Below are 18,054 nucleotides of genomic sequence, written 5' to 3' on the forward strand. Positions count from 1 at the left end.
TTGAAGTGCATGGACTGAACTTCTCCCAAATGGCTAACAGTCAACTGTAAAACATGCTGCATGGGTGAAACTAAAAAGTCAGACCTGGTGCATGTATTTGCTTGCATTGTTTTGTTTTTGGAGCTGAAGGTCATCCCACTGTATGCATGTTCTCCTCTCACTGTATGTTTTCCTCATCTGTGAAGTTCCAGTGTGCTGTGTTTCACGATTGTGTTTTTTGGGACGTGATTGATGTTGAAGCTTGTGATGTGGAGACCATGCCTGCATTTGCATTACAGCCAGTGGCTTAATGTGCCCTGTTAAATGTTGTTTGACTTCAAAGGTTAATGTAGCCATCTAATGAAATTATCATTATAATAGCAAGAGCTTTGCTCTTTGATAACCATATTTCCTAATCATATTTCCCCTCTGAATTTTCATTATTAAAAGTCTTTGTCAAGAGGTTAATTGTTATGCCAGTATTGTCTCTGAATATGAATTGATACTTGTTACTGGCAGACTTTTATTCTGACCATTGTAGTGGATTTGTCACGGCTGACCTTAACACATTAAGTGGAAATGTTTGTGCATGTTCTTCTGCCTCATGCTGCCTCAGTGTGATCTGTAGGATGATTTAGAATGCAGACTTTTAGTTTAATAACAAGTTTTGCTCTTTCAGGATGATCAGAACAGAGATCTGGCTGAACTGAAAACACCACAAAGAGAAGAGGAAGAAACTTCCAGACAGGAGGAGAAACATGTGGACGTGGCTGTGAAAGAAAGTCTTACAGCACAGGTACTCAATAGAGCCTTGAATTCAGTTATACACACATCCATTCATTTCCTAACGTCAGTAAGGTCACATCTGACATTTTTTCACTGTGTCAAAGAATGCCCATCGATCCTCATGCCCTCAATGTGGCTTAGTTTGTTGTTCAGCCTATTTTCTAATCATTGTATAGTTTGAATGACACACTTTCTGTGCATTTGCTGCCATTATATAGCCTTTGAATGAGAGCAAGCTGATTCAATACTACGTTAGACTTTTCAGGTCAGCTTCTTATCTAATAGGTGCCCTTTGACATGAGCATAGCATTTCTCAGAGGTCAGTATAAGTCATTCATTAGAATGCCACACACACACACACACACACACACACACACACACACACACACACACACACACACACACACACACAAGAAACCATGCTGCAAAAGCAGTCAGAATGTCCCCTGGGCTTTTACCACACTTTGATATTTCACATAGAAAAGGGTCAGTGTAATAAAGCTCAAGCGTGCCTCATAAGATAAAATACATGCATCATAAATTGTGGCTGTTTTAGATTAAACTGCCTAGTTGACTTTGAAAAGGTCCATTAAGCTAATGGGGAATGGAGACTGCTTGCCATCATAACGTCTCTTTTACTCATTTACATCTCACTTTGCAAACACTGCAATCATGTTTCAGGTCACTGTGGAGCAGCTGTGCCCTCTAGACTGTGTCCCTCTAGCAAAGACGAAGAGCGATCAGCTGGAGGTGTGTGAGTCCCAGTGGCCCGAGTCTCCGGTCTCCCCTTTGCAACTAGAAGAAGACACAGCAGAACCTCAGGATAACTCGAGAGAAACTGGAGAGGAAGAAGAAGGCCAGAGTGATTCCTCTGGTCTCCAAGTGGAGGAGACAAGTGTACTGACGAATGGGGAGCTCTCAGAGGAGGAAGAGGAGGCGCTATCAGACAACAAAAGCATCTTACCGTCCTCTGTATTGGACCAGGCAAGTGTAATAGCTGAGCACTTCATTAGCAGCTTGTCCAGACGGAGCAGTCTTGTTTCAGAGGACTTGAGTTCCCTCACCTGCCCCTCACCCTCAATAGAGAATGAGGCCTTCAAAAGCCCCTCAGCTTGCCTGGATGTAGAAAAACACACCCAAATGTTGTCCAGCTGTTCCCCAGAGCCACAGGTGACCTCAGCAAATCTGTCAACGCCTGCTCACGACCCTGCTCTGGACGCCCTCATTGAAGGGGAGCGCAGGTCCACTCTCTCTAAACAGGATCGCCTCCTCATCCACAAGATCAGAAGATACTACGAGCACGCTGAGCATCAAGATGCTAACTTTAGCATCAAGCGCAGGGAAAGTCTGTCCTATATCCCAGCAGGTCTGGTCCGGCATCTGAGCCGACAGCTCAACAATGGTCATCAGGAACAGGCTGTCCCAGTCCACAGAAAAGGCCTCTCTCGGAACCGCCCCACGTCCTGGTCTGTGTTTGACCTTCCTGGTTTAGAAAAGAGTCGAAACACTGACGCTCTTCAAAAAACACGACCACAGAGACCAGCGGAAGCCAAGGCTAGATGTCAGAGCATCACAGATGCCCCTACCACAGAAGAAGAGTTCACACCCTCAACAGACATGCTCAAGGTTTGGCAAGACATGGAAATGGAGGAGGAGAGCCAGGAAGTCCAGCAGACTGCAGAGAAGAACTTTAATGACTTAGAAGCGACGCAGGAAATCAGCTCAGACATTTCAGATGTTAAAATCAGTAAGCGACCGCTTTGGATTTTAGAAGAGTCTGAAACAAGCACTGCCTCAGATGGCTCCTCCATCTCATCACCCTCCACAACTGTTCCAGCAGTGGAGGGAGGATCCTATCAGGACTGTAAGTCATGTAAGACCCCCGCGTCTCCAGAGATGAGCCATTTCAACCACAGCCACCTCCCCAAGATCATTAACTTCCGAACAAGTATAGACGAGGACCAGATCCTGCAAGACATGGGAAAGATGAAAAACAAGGTGTTCCAGCTGGCACGACAGTACAGTCAGCGCATCAAAAATAACAGACCAGTAGTCTGGCAGAGGAACCGAGAAACAGCAAGTCAACAGGGCTTCAAGAGTATGCCTGTTGTCCAGGAGGAGAAGATGCAACTGAGGAAAAAGGGTAAATAGGATGCAAATGATGCCATGTTGCTTTCTTTAGCTTGTGTATGGCGAAAACTGAAAAGCAGTTTTTGTATTTTTGTCTGTTTTTTTGTATGTATGCAGGTAAACCCAACCTAAGAGTGCCCTTGAACACTTGTGATCATGCGGTCATCCATGAAGAGCGTCCTCCAAGCCCGGTCCAGACCCCCAGCTCTGGAGCCAGCTCCCAGAGCACACTTATCTGCCCACAAAGCCCACAGGCAGACACCTTCCCCTGGCCTGATGTGCAGGAGCTGCGCACCAAATACGCAAAGAGCCCCCATTCTTCAAAAGTAACCCGTAGCTGCACAGTCCCAAACGGGATGCTGGAGTGTTGTATGAAGAAGTGTAATGGCTGCTCACACAAGTACAATAGCTCCTCTGACCTATACAGAGCTCTGACAGACTGCTCTAGGACACAGTCTGAAACCGGAAACAAGGAACGATGTCCTGTGGTGGAGGACTGCTGCCAACCCCAGCTTCAGCCCCTGCTGTGCAGGTGGAGCTCCTTGGACCACATGCTTGGGTCTCTTCCCCTCCATGAAGTACAGAACCTTCAGGAACAAGTGAGGACCTGCTACACAGCCAGTCAGGCGTCTCTCATCACAAGAGACACCGGTAAACTACGAGACGAGGACAGAGTTCTCCAGGAGGGCTCAGACTGTGCCACGAAGTCTGCTGTCCTGAGTTCAGGGAAGATGACAGAAAGTAATTTAGTGAAAAACTTGCGGGAGAAGTTCCAGAGCTTAAGCACAAGCTCATGAATTGTGTATATTTTTACTATCAGGGACTGTCACGTGGAAACCTGTTGCCTCTCAGCGTCCCTTTTTCCTGTTCTCCTCCCAAACGAATGCAACTTGTTGTCTGCACATTGTTTTCTGTATGGGTGGTGATGTTTGCACCAGTGAAACACAGAAGGGAGGTCATTGGTTTTTGATGAGGGCCACGAGGGGAAAGCAAATTGCCTTTAAAAAGATGCATTGCAATATTTGTACTTTGGGTATTTGTCTGCACTGTACAATACACGTTTATGTAAAAGTATGTATAGAGTCTCCTGCATCAGTAGAAGATTAGGTTCTATGTTATAATTATGCATTTATCTGGTTCCTTCCCACTGTTGGTGAATCTTGCTGTAATCACAGTGTTGCCGTTTAACCATGGAGACTGTCAGCTGGAGTTTCAGGGGAAAGCAAAAAGGAGCTAACTGCTCACTGACGAGGGGGAAGTCTCTGAGCGTACACCAAAGAGGGTTTTTTATTAACGTGTGTTGACTTTTAGTACGTGTGGTCACAGCAGTAATTTGCCTCCATGTCTACTGTAGCTGCTTCTAAAACTGTTTTCACATACTGTACCACTGGAGCTTTATTTTTCTCAATAAGTTGTATATTTTCTTTAATATTATTTATGAAGCTGTATATTTGGGAGAGATTTGCCTCGTGTAAATACTGACCAGTAGCAACGCTTTTTACTTTTCCATTCCAGAAAATATATTGTTTCATACTTGAAGTTTCCCATATTTTCAATAAAAACAGAAACGGTAAGTGTCCACATTATTCCCCTCTCTTTCCCTGCCCTGTCATGCATCTCAAATACATATCCATCTGTTCTGTGGCTGAACTGAGTTTATCTGCAACGTCCATGCTTAGCTGGTTAAATGAAATAAATAATACTGCAAAAAATGCAGTCTAAACAAGTAGCCTAACTTTCCAATTGTGCAAACGTCAATTAATTCACATTTATGTCTGGATTGTTGCATTTTAATCTTAATTTTTAACCAAATAACACAAATAAATGGAAACTTTCAATGCAGTTGAGGTTTTACATGTACATTTTTATTTCCATATTTTTTTCTGTTTGTAGAAGATGCAATACAGGATTAAAGGTGAGTCACTATGTTATTACAGTGTTTGCTCGTCACACTTAGGAGAGATGTGTCATGTTGACATGATTCTGTATACTGAAGAGACAAAGGAAACCGGCAGCCCCACTAAAGTAATGATACAAGGACATGCTCTGACTATGAAGTTGTTACTGCACCTGTGACTTAAAAGATTTATTGAATCAATGGGACAAAAAAATAAAAACATTATGTTTGGAGTCTGGAGACCCTGGGCCCTCAAAAACACACTTAATATTGTTTTTATCAGTTTAATACTTTGTGATTTTTCCTAATTTTATGGAAGTGTTTCAGTACACATTGTATTCGTTCATGAAGGATTTCCTCACTCTTTGTGTGTGTGTGTGTGTGTGTGTGTGTGTGTGTGTGTGTGTGTGTGTGTGTGTGTGTGTGTGTGTGTGTGTTAGTTCATTTGTGTTCGCTGTCTTTCATTTAAAATGACTGCACAGCCCATCCTCCGTGCCTCAGGTTACTAAGCGCCCTGTCGCCGTCTTCATTGAACCGTCTTTGCCTTCAAAAGCTGCATCAAGCAGCTACGAATACACACCGGAAGTCGGTGGGGCCATCCTTCAACATAAAAGCGTAATTTCCGCTCAATACGCGCTCATCGACGGGTGTTTTCATTTTGAACCAATGACCAGAACTTGCATCCTGTCCGTCTGTTCACTGACTTGACACCGATTCGTGACACCAACCAAAGGAGTTGAGTTCAAGACGCAACTGGAGCCTCTCACTTCCACCACATGCCAGAAACATCAGATTTCATCTGGCGCAAAATCAATTAACTCGGTTTTTCTCTCCCGGATTGGCGCAAAAAACAACATCGTCTATATTTTTTTTTTATGAAGAATGGGCTGCGCAATATCAGGTCTGGCAGCAAAAGCAGAGTTTGCAGAGAGGAGCACGGAGGATGCTGCGGCTGCTGCGTATCCCAGAGAGGATCAGGTCCAGATGATCAAGGAGTCGTGGAAAGTTATCCGGGACGACATAGCTAAAGTTGGGATTATTATGTTCGTCAGGTAAGATGCTTAAGCCTGCTCTGTACCTTTCCAGCGTTGGTTGCATGTCAGAAAACTCACAGTTAAAAAGATCATTTGTCTGGTTTGCTGAGCAGAAGATGCTGTAAAGCTGTAGGATCAGGAATATTATAATTATCACGAGGTCACACTGAGTAACCTTTGTGAACGATGCGATTCCCTGCAGAAATTTTTAGATTTAAGACAAGATTCCTATAAAACATGCAATGTGACAGTAATTTGCGTAATGTAGCCTAAATGTTGCAACCGAAAGAAACCCAGAGCATAAAAGAAATCCAACTTTTTTCTCAATGGCACTTTCCATATCATGTGTTTAAATGTCCCACACTCACAGGAGCCAATCTTTGCCCTCATCAGACAGCTTAGCGAAACCTCTGCACTGTGTTCTGACCTGCTGGCCCACGACAAAGAGGTGTGCAGAGGGCCCGCTGATCCACTGTGATGATGGCACAGTCCCTGACCTTTCCATACAAGCCAGAAACTGAACATCCAGCATCCCTCCACCTCCACCACCCCTCTGCTCTGCCTTCAGACCCACAGCTTTTCGCTGTGAGCTCGGAGCAGAATACCCCTCCTCCCCTCTTATCACTTCATATCACATCTTGACAACATTACATAATAACACACAGCTCCAGGTCTGCCATGCAATACATACAATTAAAGGCATCAGCCATCAGGAAAATGCATTTTATCAGTTATGATGATGGCCAGCATCCGGGAAAACATCGTTGGCCTTTGGCAGGGAAATAAAACAGATAAAAGAATATGGTGATGAAGAGTGGCGGACATTCAGGCTGCAGCTTATGGATCTACAGTAAAGAGACTAATGGGCACATGGCTAGCAGCCCAATTAAGGGCATGCGTCCCCTGGGTGACCTCAGCAGTTGGAGAGATTGACCTTAACATGTCAGCCTGGGCCTCATGTGGATCAGGGCTCCCAGGCTGTCAGGGCTGGTATTTCAAGACTGAAATAAATAATTGTTACAGTAAAAAAGCGAATGGGAATCACCTGTTATTCATCATCGGCTATGAATTTAACAGCGTTTCCCTTGGCAAGAGGATGCTCCTCTATCAAATCTGTATAAATAAGACACTTGTGGGATCAAGCCACGAGTGCCAAAGATAGTTATGAATACAACCTTTGAATGGTGGCAATTAAAATTCCAGGAGCTCTATAGCACTGCAATGTCTGCTATGTATCACATGGTTTCATGTACGCCCATGTCCACAAGAAGCACCCACAATGGAGCAAAATAACCAGCTCTAGGCAGGTTGTTGCTGGTTTGACAGTGGTGGAGATGGAAAAGGGGAAAGCGGCCAATTTCCCCTTTTCTCTCATCAATAAAGCTGGTGAGCAGGAGGAACGAATACAGTGAGAAAGCCACACAGCATCACAAAAGCAGACACGAGAATGAAATTCTATTATGCAGCCTTTCATTGTCGTGTCTGCCTGTTCGATATTTTGTAAATACAGAACATTTTGTCTTTAATCAGAGCTCAACACATTGCATTTCAATAGGCGTCTCTGCATTATCATCCGCTTGTCAAAGGACGCAGAGCCGCTCATGTTTTTGCACAGCAGCCATTAGAGGGACCATCACTTCTCTAACAACTCTCCCATCACCTCTATTCATCTATCTATCAAGGGGGGCACATGTTATAGACATCGGATGCATTTATTCATGAGGACTCCGCTCTGTTTGCTGTGTTTCTGGTGTAACAACACATGCCCCCTCTCCTCTCATGAGCAGAGTGAAACAACAAAAACAAAGACAGAAAATAGAACAAGCCTCTGTCCGACCTGCCACACCTGTGAGGATTTTATACTCTACATCATTACTTATGTCCAGCTCAGTGATGCTGGACGAATAACAGCAGCTCTCAGCTCAAATCTTAAATTATCAAGCTTAAATTCTAACGTTCACCAAGTCCACCTCACAACCTCTGCTGCCTGTCATTCCCCCATTTTCCTTCTCTCGCTCTCCTTCCGACAGTGACTTCATGCTGAAAAAGCAGAATCACAATACGCCTTGCATTTCACTGTGAGCACAATACAACTCACATCCAGAGGAGGCAACTGTGTATTCTGGTAGCATGACTAATCACAGGTACCTCAGCTGGAGACTGGAAGGCTCTCTGATTGGATGCTTAAAGTCTCTGCTTAAGGAAAGTGATTGAGGTTAAATTAGAAAGGGGAAAACTGGAGCAGGAGCAGCGGCTCCATGATTATCCAGCCCAGCTCGTGACAGGGCCGGACTTATCACAGCTCTGGATGGCTAACAAACTCATAGATCCACTTCGGGATGCTACTATGTGCCGCTCTTGGGTGCAAAAACCAGAAAGGAAGGCGGTGATGATAAGAAGAAGCAGAGGAAGATCATATCCGCCACCCTCAAACTATGACTGACTGCTCCTCGTGAGCAGCTCTCTGAGGCTCACGGATGGCTGTGTGTGCTGTTGTTGTCTTGTCAACAGGTTGTTTGAGACCCATCCCGAATGCAAGGACGTCTTCTTCCTGTTCCGAGACGTGGAGGACCTGGAGAGGTTGCGGAGCAGCCGGGAGCTCAGGGCGCACGGCCTTCGGTCAGTCACCAGCACGTCAGCGTCATCCAGTGAAAGTACAGCAGAGCAGATTGGTGCCCGGCACCATTTAGTCTAAAACACACTGAAAGGTCAAAGTCATTCGTTGGCTTTTGTCATGATAACCATCCCAATCCCTCTGCTAAAAAGGGCAAGACTGGCATTGTTGTATGTTTTGCAATGCAGAGATCTTTCCAAGTGTGAAATTCAGCTTAAACTGGACGTTAGCTGTCAGTATTAATTACATAAAAGCGCATCATGTTACAATACAAAACACTGATCCTGGAGTTCTTCATGTTACAGTTTGAGCTGTTTTCTTCCCATTTGTAATTCTAATTGTATTTTCCTCCCAAAGACAAATATATGGATCCATGTTTTTTAACAAAAACATAAGGTCATGTATTTTCCTCCAGCCTCTGCCTTTCGCTTAGGCTTCAACAACACATGATAAAACCATGTTGCACGCTGTACAGTGGAAGACACGAATCATGAGATAAGTGGCAGAGCAAAACACCTCAGGTACTCGTTATAACATGCTAACCACAGACAGAGCTTGTAGCATCTATCACAGCTACTTGTCTGTTGTTTCCCAGGGTGCATCAGGCAGCCAATTACAGCCTGAGGACCTGAAGGTACAGATGCTAGCGTGGCACCGCAGCAGCCATGCACGGACAAAATGTGTTAGTCTTCCCAGTGTGAACTCTTCAAATTCACTGATAAGGCCAAATGGCCCATCAGCTGTGCACTCTGGGACATTAGTACCAATGTCCACGGTGGCAGCGAGACACCAAGAAGAGAGACCTAAACCAACTCGAGCCCTTTGTTCCATATTCATCTTCAAAACTGTCACGCGCACACTCTGCAGCGATGGCAGACACACCTGCGAAGCAACAAAGGGAGTTGATCCTGTGGCGTCTTGTGCAGGGGAAGGAGGCATTTTCAGGGGGATTAAGTATTGTGCAATCAGCTGTTTTTGCCTCAAGTGTTAGTCAGATTGATAGATACACAATCAGTGGCGTTTATTTTTCTTGGCATTTGAGTTTGTGAAATGTCACCATGCAGCCTGTCAGCGCAGACGAGTGTCACACCATCAGCTGATAGTCGCCTGCTGCTAAATTACGATTAACTGGTGGATCAATCAGGATGGGTGGCTCATCCTCAGTCGTTTATTTCCTTCTGTTTCAGGGTGATGTCTTTTATCGAGAAAAGCGTGGCTAGACTGGAGCAGCAGGAGAGGCTGGAAGCTCTGGCTCTGGAGCTGGGAAAAAGCCATTATCATTACAACGCCCCACCAAAGTACTACAGTGTAAGACCCAGATGAACCCAACGCTGCTGTGTTCACTTTTTGTGATGCTGCTTTGTTTGTAGAAAAGTACACGTGTGCTAATTTCAACTGAAACTGTAGCTCTTTATCAGACTCACCATTATACTGAGACCCCTGAAATCACAGCAGCTGAAAGAATTGACGCTCTCCCAAAGCTGCTAAGTGAAACACACACACACACACACACACACACACACACACACCTACCCCTGCAAATAATAACAATGGAGTGACACACCAACTGAATACTAGCCTAGACATCACAGCACAATGCCCGTCAGTAAGGATCTCACATAATTATTTTCCAGTACGTCGGAGCAGAATTCATCTGTGCCGTGCAGCCCATCCTGAAGGAGAGGTGGACGGCCGAGCTGGAGGAGGCATGGAAGGTAAGGACGCCACCGCGTGACCCGGGGTGTCTCCTCCTGTGGTTGTAAACGCCTCGTGTTGCACGTCTCTTTTAATGTGCAGTGTAACATGTCAGGATGGAAGCCAGTGCAACACAAGCTTGACTGATGTGAATGGTGCATCTCTCTGACCCCTGCATGAGCAGGGCTCTGTCACATCATGTTATGTCACTTGAAGATGCCTCGTGTTATTAATGCAGAGACGCTCGAGTAATTGCTGCACAACAGATACGTCTCTTTTCTCCAATGAGTTTGGATTTAGTGCAGAGCTTTCTGGCAATGGACAATAGAGGCCACAAAATTTAAGGGGTGGAAGATATCAAAAAAACATTTAAGACAATTATATATTTCGTTGTGCAATCTTGTGCATTTTTTTAGACACAGTGTGTTTGTATCCTCATGTTGTATTTCAGTGTAAATACCCCGAGAAGAAGAAAAATACATTTGAATTAAAGTTGCAATTCTTTGTTAGTCTGCTTAAATGAGTGGCCTCCACTGCCCTCTGGTGGTTGGAGTTAAAAGTATGACGTAAAACATCATGGAACCTTTTCCAAAGATGGTGAAGATGGTGGTGATAATTGCTGTCTGCAGAAGAATAATTCTCACTTCCCTCAAAGCTTGGCTTAAAGAATGAATGTCCTTCACCTTTGGGGACCCTGACGCTATTCAATGTGTGTTGTGTTTGTGATCCAGACCATGTTCCAGTACCTGACCGGCCTCATGAAGCAGGGATACCAGGAAGAGAGCAACCGACAGCACCACCTCGCACACAAGGAACGACCGGACAAGAGGAACACGGCCTTATGAGACGCTTCTTCTCTCGACCACAGCTCAGACTGTTTCCTGAAGTGCAGCACAGAGATGTGTTTATGTACATAGTGTATTTACTGTCTCCTTTTCTACGTCACTCATGTTTGCCACCTTGTCACAAAGGACAAAAAAGGAAGAAAAAAAAAGGCAGCAGTGACTTTTAACAAAGCACTTTATTTCTGAACTTAAATTCTGCTGCAGGTCTCAGGAGCATGACGAGATGATACAAACGGTTGACAAAAGCTTCTGGCTGTAGTTAAACCTGCCTTGTTATTGTGATCAACAGGAATGACGTTTATTGGAATTACAGCCAATACTTTGTCTGTATTCATAACTCAAATTCAATGCCTTTCAGTAAACCGATAACTTTTAACACTTTTTCTGGGCTATCATTCAGGAGATCTTCTCCATATTTCAATTAACCACATTAACTGGAGTCATAAGGTACATTTTATGGTGCTCAGCAATTTAAACCAAGGTTATCAGCTTGGTATGGAACTGTGGTTCAAAACAGAGGGGAAATAATATCCACTGTGCTTAGAAAATGTCAAATAAAAACACAAAGTAAATTAAAAAATTATAAAGTGAAACTGGTTAAAAACAAATCAAATCTGATCTGCTTTAGATCTGTATTTCCAAGCAACTTAACAGTAATAGTGATTAAACAAACAAACAAAAAAACTTCCAGTGACTGGAATATCTAACATTGTTCTCGAGATGCAGTCAAATTGAAACATGGCAGCACAGCTAACAGGTTAGCAGTAATATAACATAAATAGGGACTCTAACAATTAAATAGTATGAAAGGCATCTAATCATTGGGTTCCATGGATTTGGCTCCAGAGGTGACACAGATGCTGATGGCCTGGTTCTGAAGCAGCCGTGGTGGAGATTCAATGAAGTTGACTTGCTTCGTCCTGCATGAGTTGTAAGAAATCCTCAGGTTTGCTGTTCCAGATCACCGATGGCACTGACCAGCCAGGGATGAGACATTACCATGCAAACAATGGCATAATATCGAAGCAGTCACCGGGTGGATGAACAGTGAGTCTGAGGCCTCAGGTGAAAAGAAGGAAAGCCAAGTGGAGGTCTTTCCCATACCCTCAGATAGTACAGGCCGGTTTAGGTACACGTGATTATGCTAAAGAGTCTGGTGCTCATTGGGTGGCTTTGGTTTTCTTGCTTTTGCTTTTCTTATCTTTCTTCTTAAGTCCATCCATGTGAGCTCTAAGGAGGTTGGAGTATGCCTGTAAAGACGAGTTTAGATTCATGATTAAGCTCTAACAGCTCATTCATCAAAGACAGACTATTACAAAAGACAAGCTTAGCTCAACCTACCATCTGAAACTTGATTACTTCTTTGGTGCTAACCTGTAAAGGTAAGACAAGAATTCAGCATTAAGAGGAAACGATCAGTCATATCAAACATAAAAACCAGAGGAAACAGTGAACTCACCACTGTGCTGATCTTCTTCTTGCCATCAGACGCCCTGATGAGACATTTGTTGTCTGCTGGTTCAAATGACTCTGAGTGGCCCTTTCGGGGCACTGGCTTGGTCCTCCCATCATCTGCAAAGACGAAACACGTCACAATCCAGCTGCTTAGATCTTGAGAGGGGGGGGCTCACAGTTTTAAATCCCCATTGAGTGATAATTGTCAGAGGTGAGGAAGGAGATACTTACACTTCTTTAGCGTGATGACAACACTGCCAGATGTTCTGCACTTCTGGAAGAGCCGAGTGAGCTCTGTGAGGAACTGGACAGAGCAAAAAGAAATATTAATGCCCCAGGAATTACGGTGTGACAGTCCTCCCAGAAGGATCAATAATGTCTGGGGCTGCAGCTGATCTCAGCACAAAGATTAGCCATATCAAAAATAAACTTTCCACAAACTGATTATACACTCAGTTTCCAGATTATCAGCCTCAACTAATGCAGTCTTATGCAACAACCGGCAAAATGTTCAGTTTTGTTAAACCTGTTGAAGAGAGGCGTTTTCTGATCTTTAAAGTGATTAACCACTTCCTAACGAAGTGAGTATACGACCCGGTTGTATTCGAGAACAACATGCTGTTTCGTTAGGTCACTATATAGTTAATTAGGTTAGCTCTGACTTCAAATAATACGTTATTAGCTTAGGTGCTAACTTGAGGTGCAATTTCTCTAACGTTAATGTTATATTGGTGTCCATGTACGTACTTATAGCTTTGGCGTTGATAAAGACACTAGACCAGTTCGACGAGGATTAACTTTCCAATGGCAATCTGTGGCTCCTAATTTGCTAGACAGTACAATAACTGAACTTAAATATTTCCAAAAAACGCAACGCCGGTGTTAGCTTCAACTTAGCAGGCTAGCTAATCATTCTGACGACAAGCTTGTCTCCCGTTGAGGCTATTAGCTAGCTAGCTGGTAGACAGTTAAAGCAGACAGTGTCAATTTCTGATTTAGAATCAATAAAGTCAACAGATGAAGTAATTCACGGTTTGCGTTTTGTTCTTACCGAGTCATTTTCAAGCAGCACCATGATTGTGAGTTCAGGTCAGCTGTGGAGCTAGATTACTCACCGCAAGCTAACTGCTGTGAAGCACACGTACTGCACAAGCCGGAGCTCCTCCCTGTGCGCTCACTGTGAGGATAGCTGTTTAGTCACAGCGCCCTCTACCGTCAGGGAGGGAACTGACATACAAACATTGGTTCAGTCAGCAACACCAATAGATCTGCGGAGGAAGGAAGGAAGGAAGGAAGGAAATACTTGTGCATTGATTTTTCCCAGTGATTTGGACTCTTAACTCAACAATAAAGAATATAATTAACACCACCTAACTACTAAAAAGCACTGAGACTTGAAATGATAATCTAACCGGATAATGCTATGCTAGGCTCTGACCGCTGCAGTAATTACTAATATGACTGCAGCTGGAATTTCTTCTAATTCCTGCTTTATTTAGAAAAACAAGCCCTATGTTATTAAAAAGGGGAATGTCTTTACAGCATTAAAAGGTGCACTTATCAGTTGCTTTAACACCTTCCTTACTGTTTGATAAGGTGCAATTTTATTTTTGATGATTTTCATGAAAATTGAAAAAAAAAAAAAAGATTTTGAATTGAAACTTATGTCAGGAACATTGTCATTTCTCAAGAATTCTGCATAAGGACAGTGCCAAAACAAATGTAACAGTTTGCGGGTGACACTTAAAACACTGCAGTCTATAAAGATGTCATTGCTGTGTAATAGTCACAAGTAGCATTTCACAATTTAACACATAGCCAGCCACAGCAAAGGGCCTCCACACTCACACCAAGTGACTGACTCTCAGCTCATATACTGTTTTGCTTGTTAACAAAATCTCAAGGATGTTGACATATATTTAATAATTAAACATGTATTCAGCAATTAGTTCAGCAATAAACATCCACTACATCTTAGAAAAACAATGGCAATAACTAAATAAAGCTTATTTATAAGAAAAGGTGCATTGCATTATAAAGTCAAACAACTGAGGATGACACAGCTTGTATTCTTTGAACTTGATTTGATGTCAGTGTCATTCCAAAAAACGTCCACTTTATCCTCTTCAGCACACAGTCACTCTAAAGAATATAATTCATGTTGTTTTTAGCTTTTATGAAATGGAAAAATCTACCAAAACTGTTAATTTGGACACACATAACATGAAAACAGTGACACAGATCACAGCCACGGTTTGATTATGGCCTTGATAATAAAATATATTCATGTGCAACTTTTTCTTGCTAATGCACAGTTTGGGTGGTGACCCAGGTCACCGAGGTGCACAGCAAACTCAGAGTGCCAGTCTCTGTCAAAGACTGCCCTGAGCTGGCTCTGCAGGGCCTCGGTCTTCCATACAGAGTGGGGAGCATGCTGGGAAATGACCAGACCCACTCCAGCTGTGGTCAGAAAGTAGTCCCCTGACCAGTTGGAGGTACCTGAAAAACAATACGACCGGTTAGTTATTATCCAGTTCACATGCAACAAACTATCACCTCAACACATGAGAGAGAGTTGAGGGAGATAATAATCCTGAAGATAATCTGTGACTCACCAATGTAGGCTTCTTTATCAGTTACCATGTATTTATTGTGGTTGATTCTGGAGAATGGAATATCAGACTGGTTTCCCAAAGGTAAGATGTACAATTTCTGAGGAGAGAATGAAACAACAAAAAAGAAAGCTCAGTGGTGAAGACGTGTGTTTACAGTAGATGATTTTATCTGATGTTGTGTCTTACTATTTGGATGCTGATACCCTGGTGAGGGCTGTCAAGTGAGGCTAGAGATTGAAGGAAGGGCAGCATGGCTGGATCAGTGTCCTGCCCACAGCTGATCAGCATCCGGACCTTCACACGCCTCTCAAATGCAGCTATCTTGATGGCATCATCGATGAAGGGCCAGTATCTGATCAATGCGAGATTACAAAGAGAGGACATGAAGCAAAAAGAGGCAAATCGTTTGATGTAAACAATTTATTTTTGTGGGGCAGGTTCACCTATGAGGCTTTTCAAAGCGTGTGGTGGGGAAGTACTCCATGACAGCCACATCGACATAGTGTTGGGCCTCTGAGATGATGGAGAGAATAGCCTCAAGGTCCTGAGTCCTCGATGGAGGGCAGAATGATGGTGGAGAACCCTGGGGTGAAAGACAAATATGGGTTAATAACAACACCAAAAGCATTTAATTGAGTCAGTCGCTTCCCTGTGTACAGAGACAACAGCCATCCTGTAAAGATGAACTGAAACCTGAGAAACTCACTGTGAGGTAAATCCTGCTGGAAACATTACCAGTTTCCACCAGCAGGGGGGAATGTTTGTTGATGGCAGTGTCATACTCCGCAGGCCAGGGCTGTGGCAGGGAGCTGTTGGACTGTCCCATCACCCAGTAGGACTGGAAAATCTTACGCAGATCATCTGCCAGACTGGAGCAGTTGTAGACGACTACTCCCAGTTCCTTGACCTACAGGCAAAAGTGAGTCATGAAACTGTCAGGCCGTGTCTTAAGGTTTCAAATCAGCATCTGAAATTGCTGTGTCACCTGTGTGAGAGCCCTCCAGTCCATGTTGGCGCTTCCAACAAACACATGTTTTCTATCAACAATCCAGAACTTGCTGTGGAGGACGCCCCCGGTCAAACGGCCAAAGTTCACCTTCCTCACCTGAACTCCTGTAGAAAGAAAGAGACCGGCTAAAGGAAGGAGGCTGGAACAACGCACTGAAAATCAAACAGACTGCGGGGAATGTGGAGAACAAGAACAGAGGGGAGTCACTTCCAAACCTTTCTGTTTTAAGATCTCTAAATCTGTGGAGTTTGTTCTAACGCTGGGAACGCTGGTCACCACTCGGACAGACACATTCCTGGAGGGCAGCTCTTCAAGCTCTTTGAGGATCTCCCTTCCCTGCCGAGGACATGGAGAGCATTTTAGATATAAGATATTCATAAGATATTCAGCAGTGTGTTTCCACTTTTCTGTGTTTTTGTTGACAACTCACAGGTATGTCAGAGGAAGAGTTCACGTTGATGTCTTCCCCAGTTAAAGTCCAGTAGAAAGAAGCCACATCCACGTGCTCCGTTGCCATGGAGATGAGATCTTTCCAGGCTTCTTCCAGAGGGATCCCAAGTGTTGCATTGGATTTATATGTCACATGCTGAGGGATGCTCTCCACCAGGACCATACTAAGAGATAAACAGACATCCACTGTGGGAAATCTCTGCAAACTGAGCTGGAGAAAGTTATAATGGAGCCAAACATTTCAGACAATCACTAATGTCAAGGTCAACAGATGCAGATACTGAGTGTTTTGTGGTTTCACTTTCAAATTATTTCCTGAAAAACTGTTATTTATTGGTTAACTACACATCTAAGTGTTGCTTTTTAAGTTTATTAAAGTATTGACAACTTCAGGAATGTCTTTTTTTTTCACCATGTCTCTTTTTCAAAAACACCCTGCAGCAACGATGAGTTACAAACAACATGAGATAGTCGGATAACACAAGATATCCCACAACATCTGAATTAAGCACAAAAACATGAACACATAATAATAATAATAATAATAATAATAATAATAATAATAATAAAGATTTAACTCTATTAACAACCCAAATGGTGCAATAAGACACACCAGGAAATGAATTCCAATACAAATATTTATTTAAAAAAATAAATAAATAAAAAATAAAAAATAAAAAAGCTAGGGCTAATACATCAAGATCTTAAATGCCCCAAAACACTGGCAGCCACGACAGAGAGCAGACACTTTCTTTGTAACAGTGTGTTACTCTTTAATGTTCAACACTTTCACTGTCTTATTGTAGTAGTTTTATTACAACAGCTGATAAATCTCTGCAGCCTGTCCATCCCCAGTGGACTTCACAGGCCCACCAGAGTATCCAGACAGTGAGCCGCTTCACTGGGATTCTTACCTGCACTGGTCCGTAGAGACGTTGCTCCCACCACGAGGAAGCGTTGCATGATCTTTGGGGGGATCTGGTCTTTTGAGCACGGCGATGGCAAGCACGATCCCCAGGACCGTCAGACAGGCCAAAACCACAGCTAATGTCACACAGCTGGTGGACCGCTAACAGCATGACGTTTGGTTGAAAAACAAGTCAGAGAATAAGAACAATGCGTGGCACAAAACAGAGTGAAGAACTCCGTGAACGTGTGATGTGGTCCTACCGTTTTGTTTGAAACGTAACTGTCGTCAAGGCTTCTATAAATAGAGGTCATTTTTTCCTCTCGAGCGCTCCTCATCTATTAAAGTTCAGAAGAAGCGGAAATCAAACCCTTTTGTTTAAGCCAGTTTAGAATCAGATTGGTTTTTAAAGAATGGAAAGCAAAAGCAACTTACACAAAGCAGACGCAGTTTCTTTTAGCTCACAGTGAACTTGCTTCTTCCCCTCCAGACAGAGCTGAAGCGATATCTCTGCTATTGAATATAGCACAGCACAGTTCCTGTTTTTACTTTCATTTCTGGTTTTGAGATATGAATATGCCCAGGAATACAAAAAAGGGGCATTGATTGAGTAGAAGTCATGAAACACAACAACTTTG

General features: G+C 43.5%; 4 protein-coding genes across 4 annotated transcripts in view; 2 read left to right on the forward strand and 2 right to left on the reverse strand.

Moving 5' to 3' along the window:
* The window catches only part of LOC139342730 (pleckstrin homology domain-containing family G member 3-like), a 31,789-nt gene extending 27,325 nt beyond the window's left edge, over window positions 1-4,464 (forward strand). Inside the window, exons 17-19 of the mRNA XM_070979973.1 lie at window positions 659-775; window positions 1,447-2,908; window positions 3,013-4,464. Of these exons, the coding sequence (XP_070836074.1) occupies window positions 659-775; window positions 1,447-2,908; window positions 3,013-3,692 (2,259 nt within the window). The 3' untranslated portion in view covers window positions 3,693-4,464. The remainder of the gene's footprint in view (window positions 1-658; window positions 776-1,446; window positions 2,909-3,012) is intronic.
* A 977-nt stretch (window positions 4,465-5,441) lies between these two features.
* Window positions 5,442-11,162, forward strand: xgb (x globin). The gene is made up of 5 exons (XM_070979111.1): window positions 5,442-5,844; window positions 8,338-8,445; window positions 9,628-9,748; window positions 10,075-10,155; window positions 10,867-11,162. Exons 1-5 carry the CDS (start codon window positions 5,675-5,677, stop codon window positions 10,978-10,980), a joined length of 594 nt encoding a protein of 197 aa, XP_070835212.1. The 5' UTR covers window positions 5,442-5,674; the 3' UTR covers window positions 10,981-11,162.
* On the reverse strand, window positions 11,140-13,611 carry srp14 (signal recognition particle 14). Its single transcript, XM_070980089.1, has 5 exons — window positions 13,487-13,611; window positions 12,667-12,739; window positions 12,440-12,552; window positions 12,322-12,354; window positions 11,140-12,230 (listed from the first exon to the last, which is right to left on the reverse strand). Exons 1-5 carry the CDS (start codon window positions 13,508-13,510, stop codon window positions 12,141-12,143), a joined length of 333 nt encoding a protein of 110 aa, XP_070836190.1. The 5' UTR covers window positions 13,511-13,611; the 3' UTR covers window positions 11,140-12,140.
* A 725-nt stretch (window positions 13,612-14,336) lies between these two features.
* LOC139342332 (5'-3' exonuclease PLD4) lies at window positions 14,337-17,934 on the reverse strand. The gene is made up of 11 exons (XM_070979391.1): window positions 17,852-17,934; window positions 17,680-17,754; window positions 17,424-17,578; window positions 16,490-16,673; window positions 16,275-16,395; window positions 16,036-16,163; window positions 15,757-15,957; window positions 15,494-15,633; window positions 15,237-15,402; window positions 15,051-15,147; window positions 14,337-14,934 (listed from the first exon to the last, which is right to left on the reverse strand). The coding sequence occupies exons 2-11, from the start codon at window positions 17,752-17,754 to the stop codon at window positions 14,720-14,722; spliced, it is 1,482 nt and encodes a 493-aa protein (XP_070835492.1). The 5' UTR covers window positions 17,852-17,934; the 3' UTR covers window positions 14,337-14,719.
* Between the last annotated feature and the right edge of the window lie 120 nt (window positions 17,935-18,054).

The sequence above is a fragment of the Chaetodon trifascialis genome, chromosome 14 (genome assembly GCF_039877785.1).
Source record: "Chaetodon trifascialis isolate fChaTrf1 chromosome 14, fChaTrf1.hap1, whole genome shotgun sequence".
In the NCBI taxonomy this organism is placed as follows: Eukaryota; Metazoa; Chordata; class Actinopteri; order Chaetodontiformes; family Chaetodontidae; genus Chaetodon; species Chaetodon trifascialis.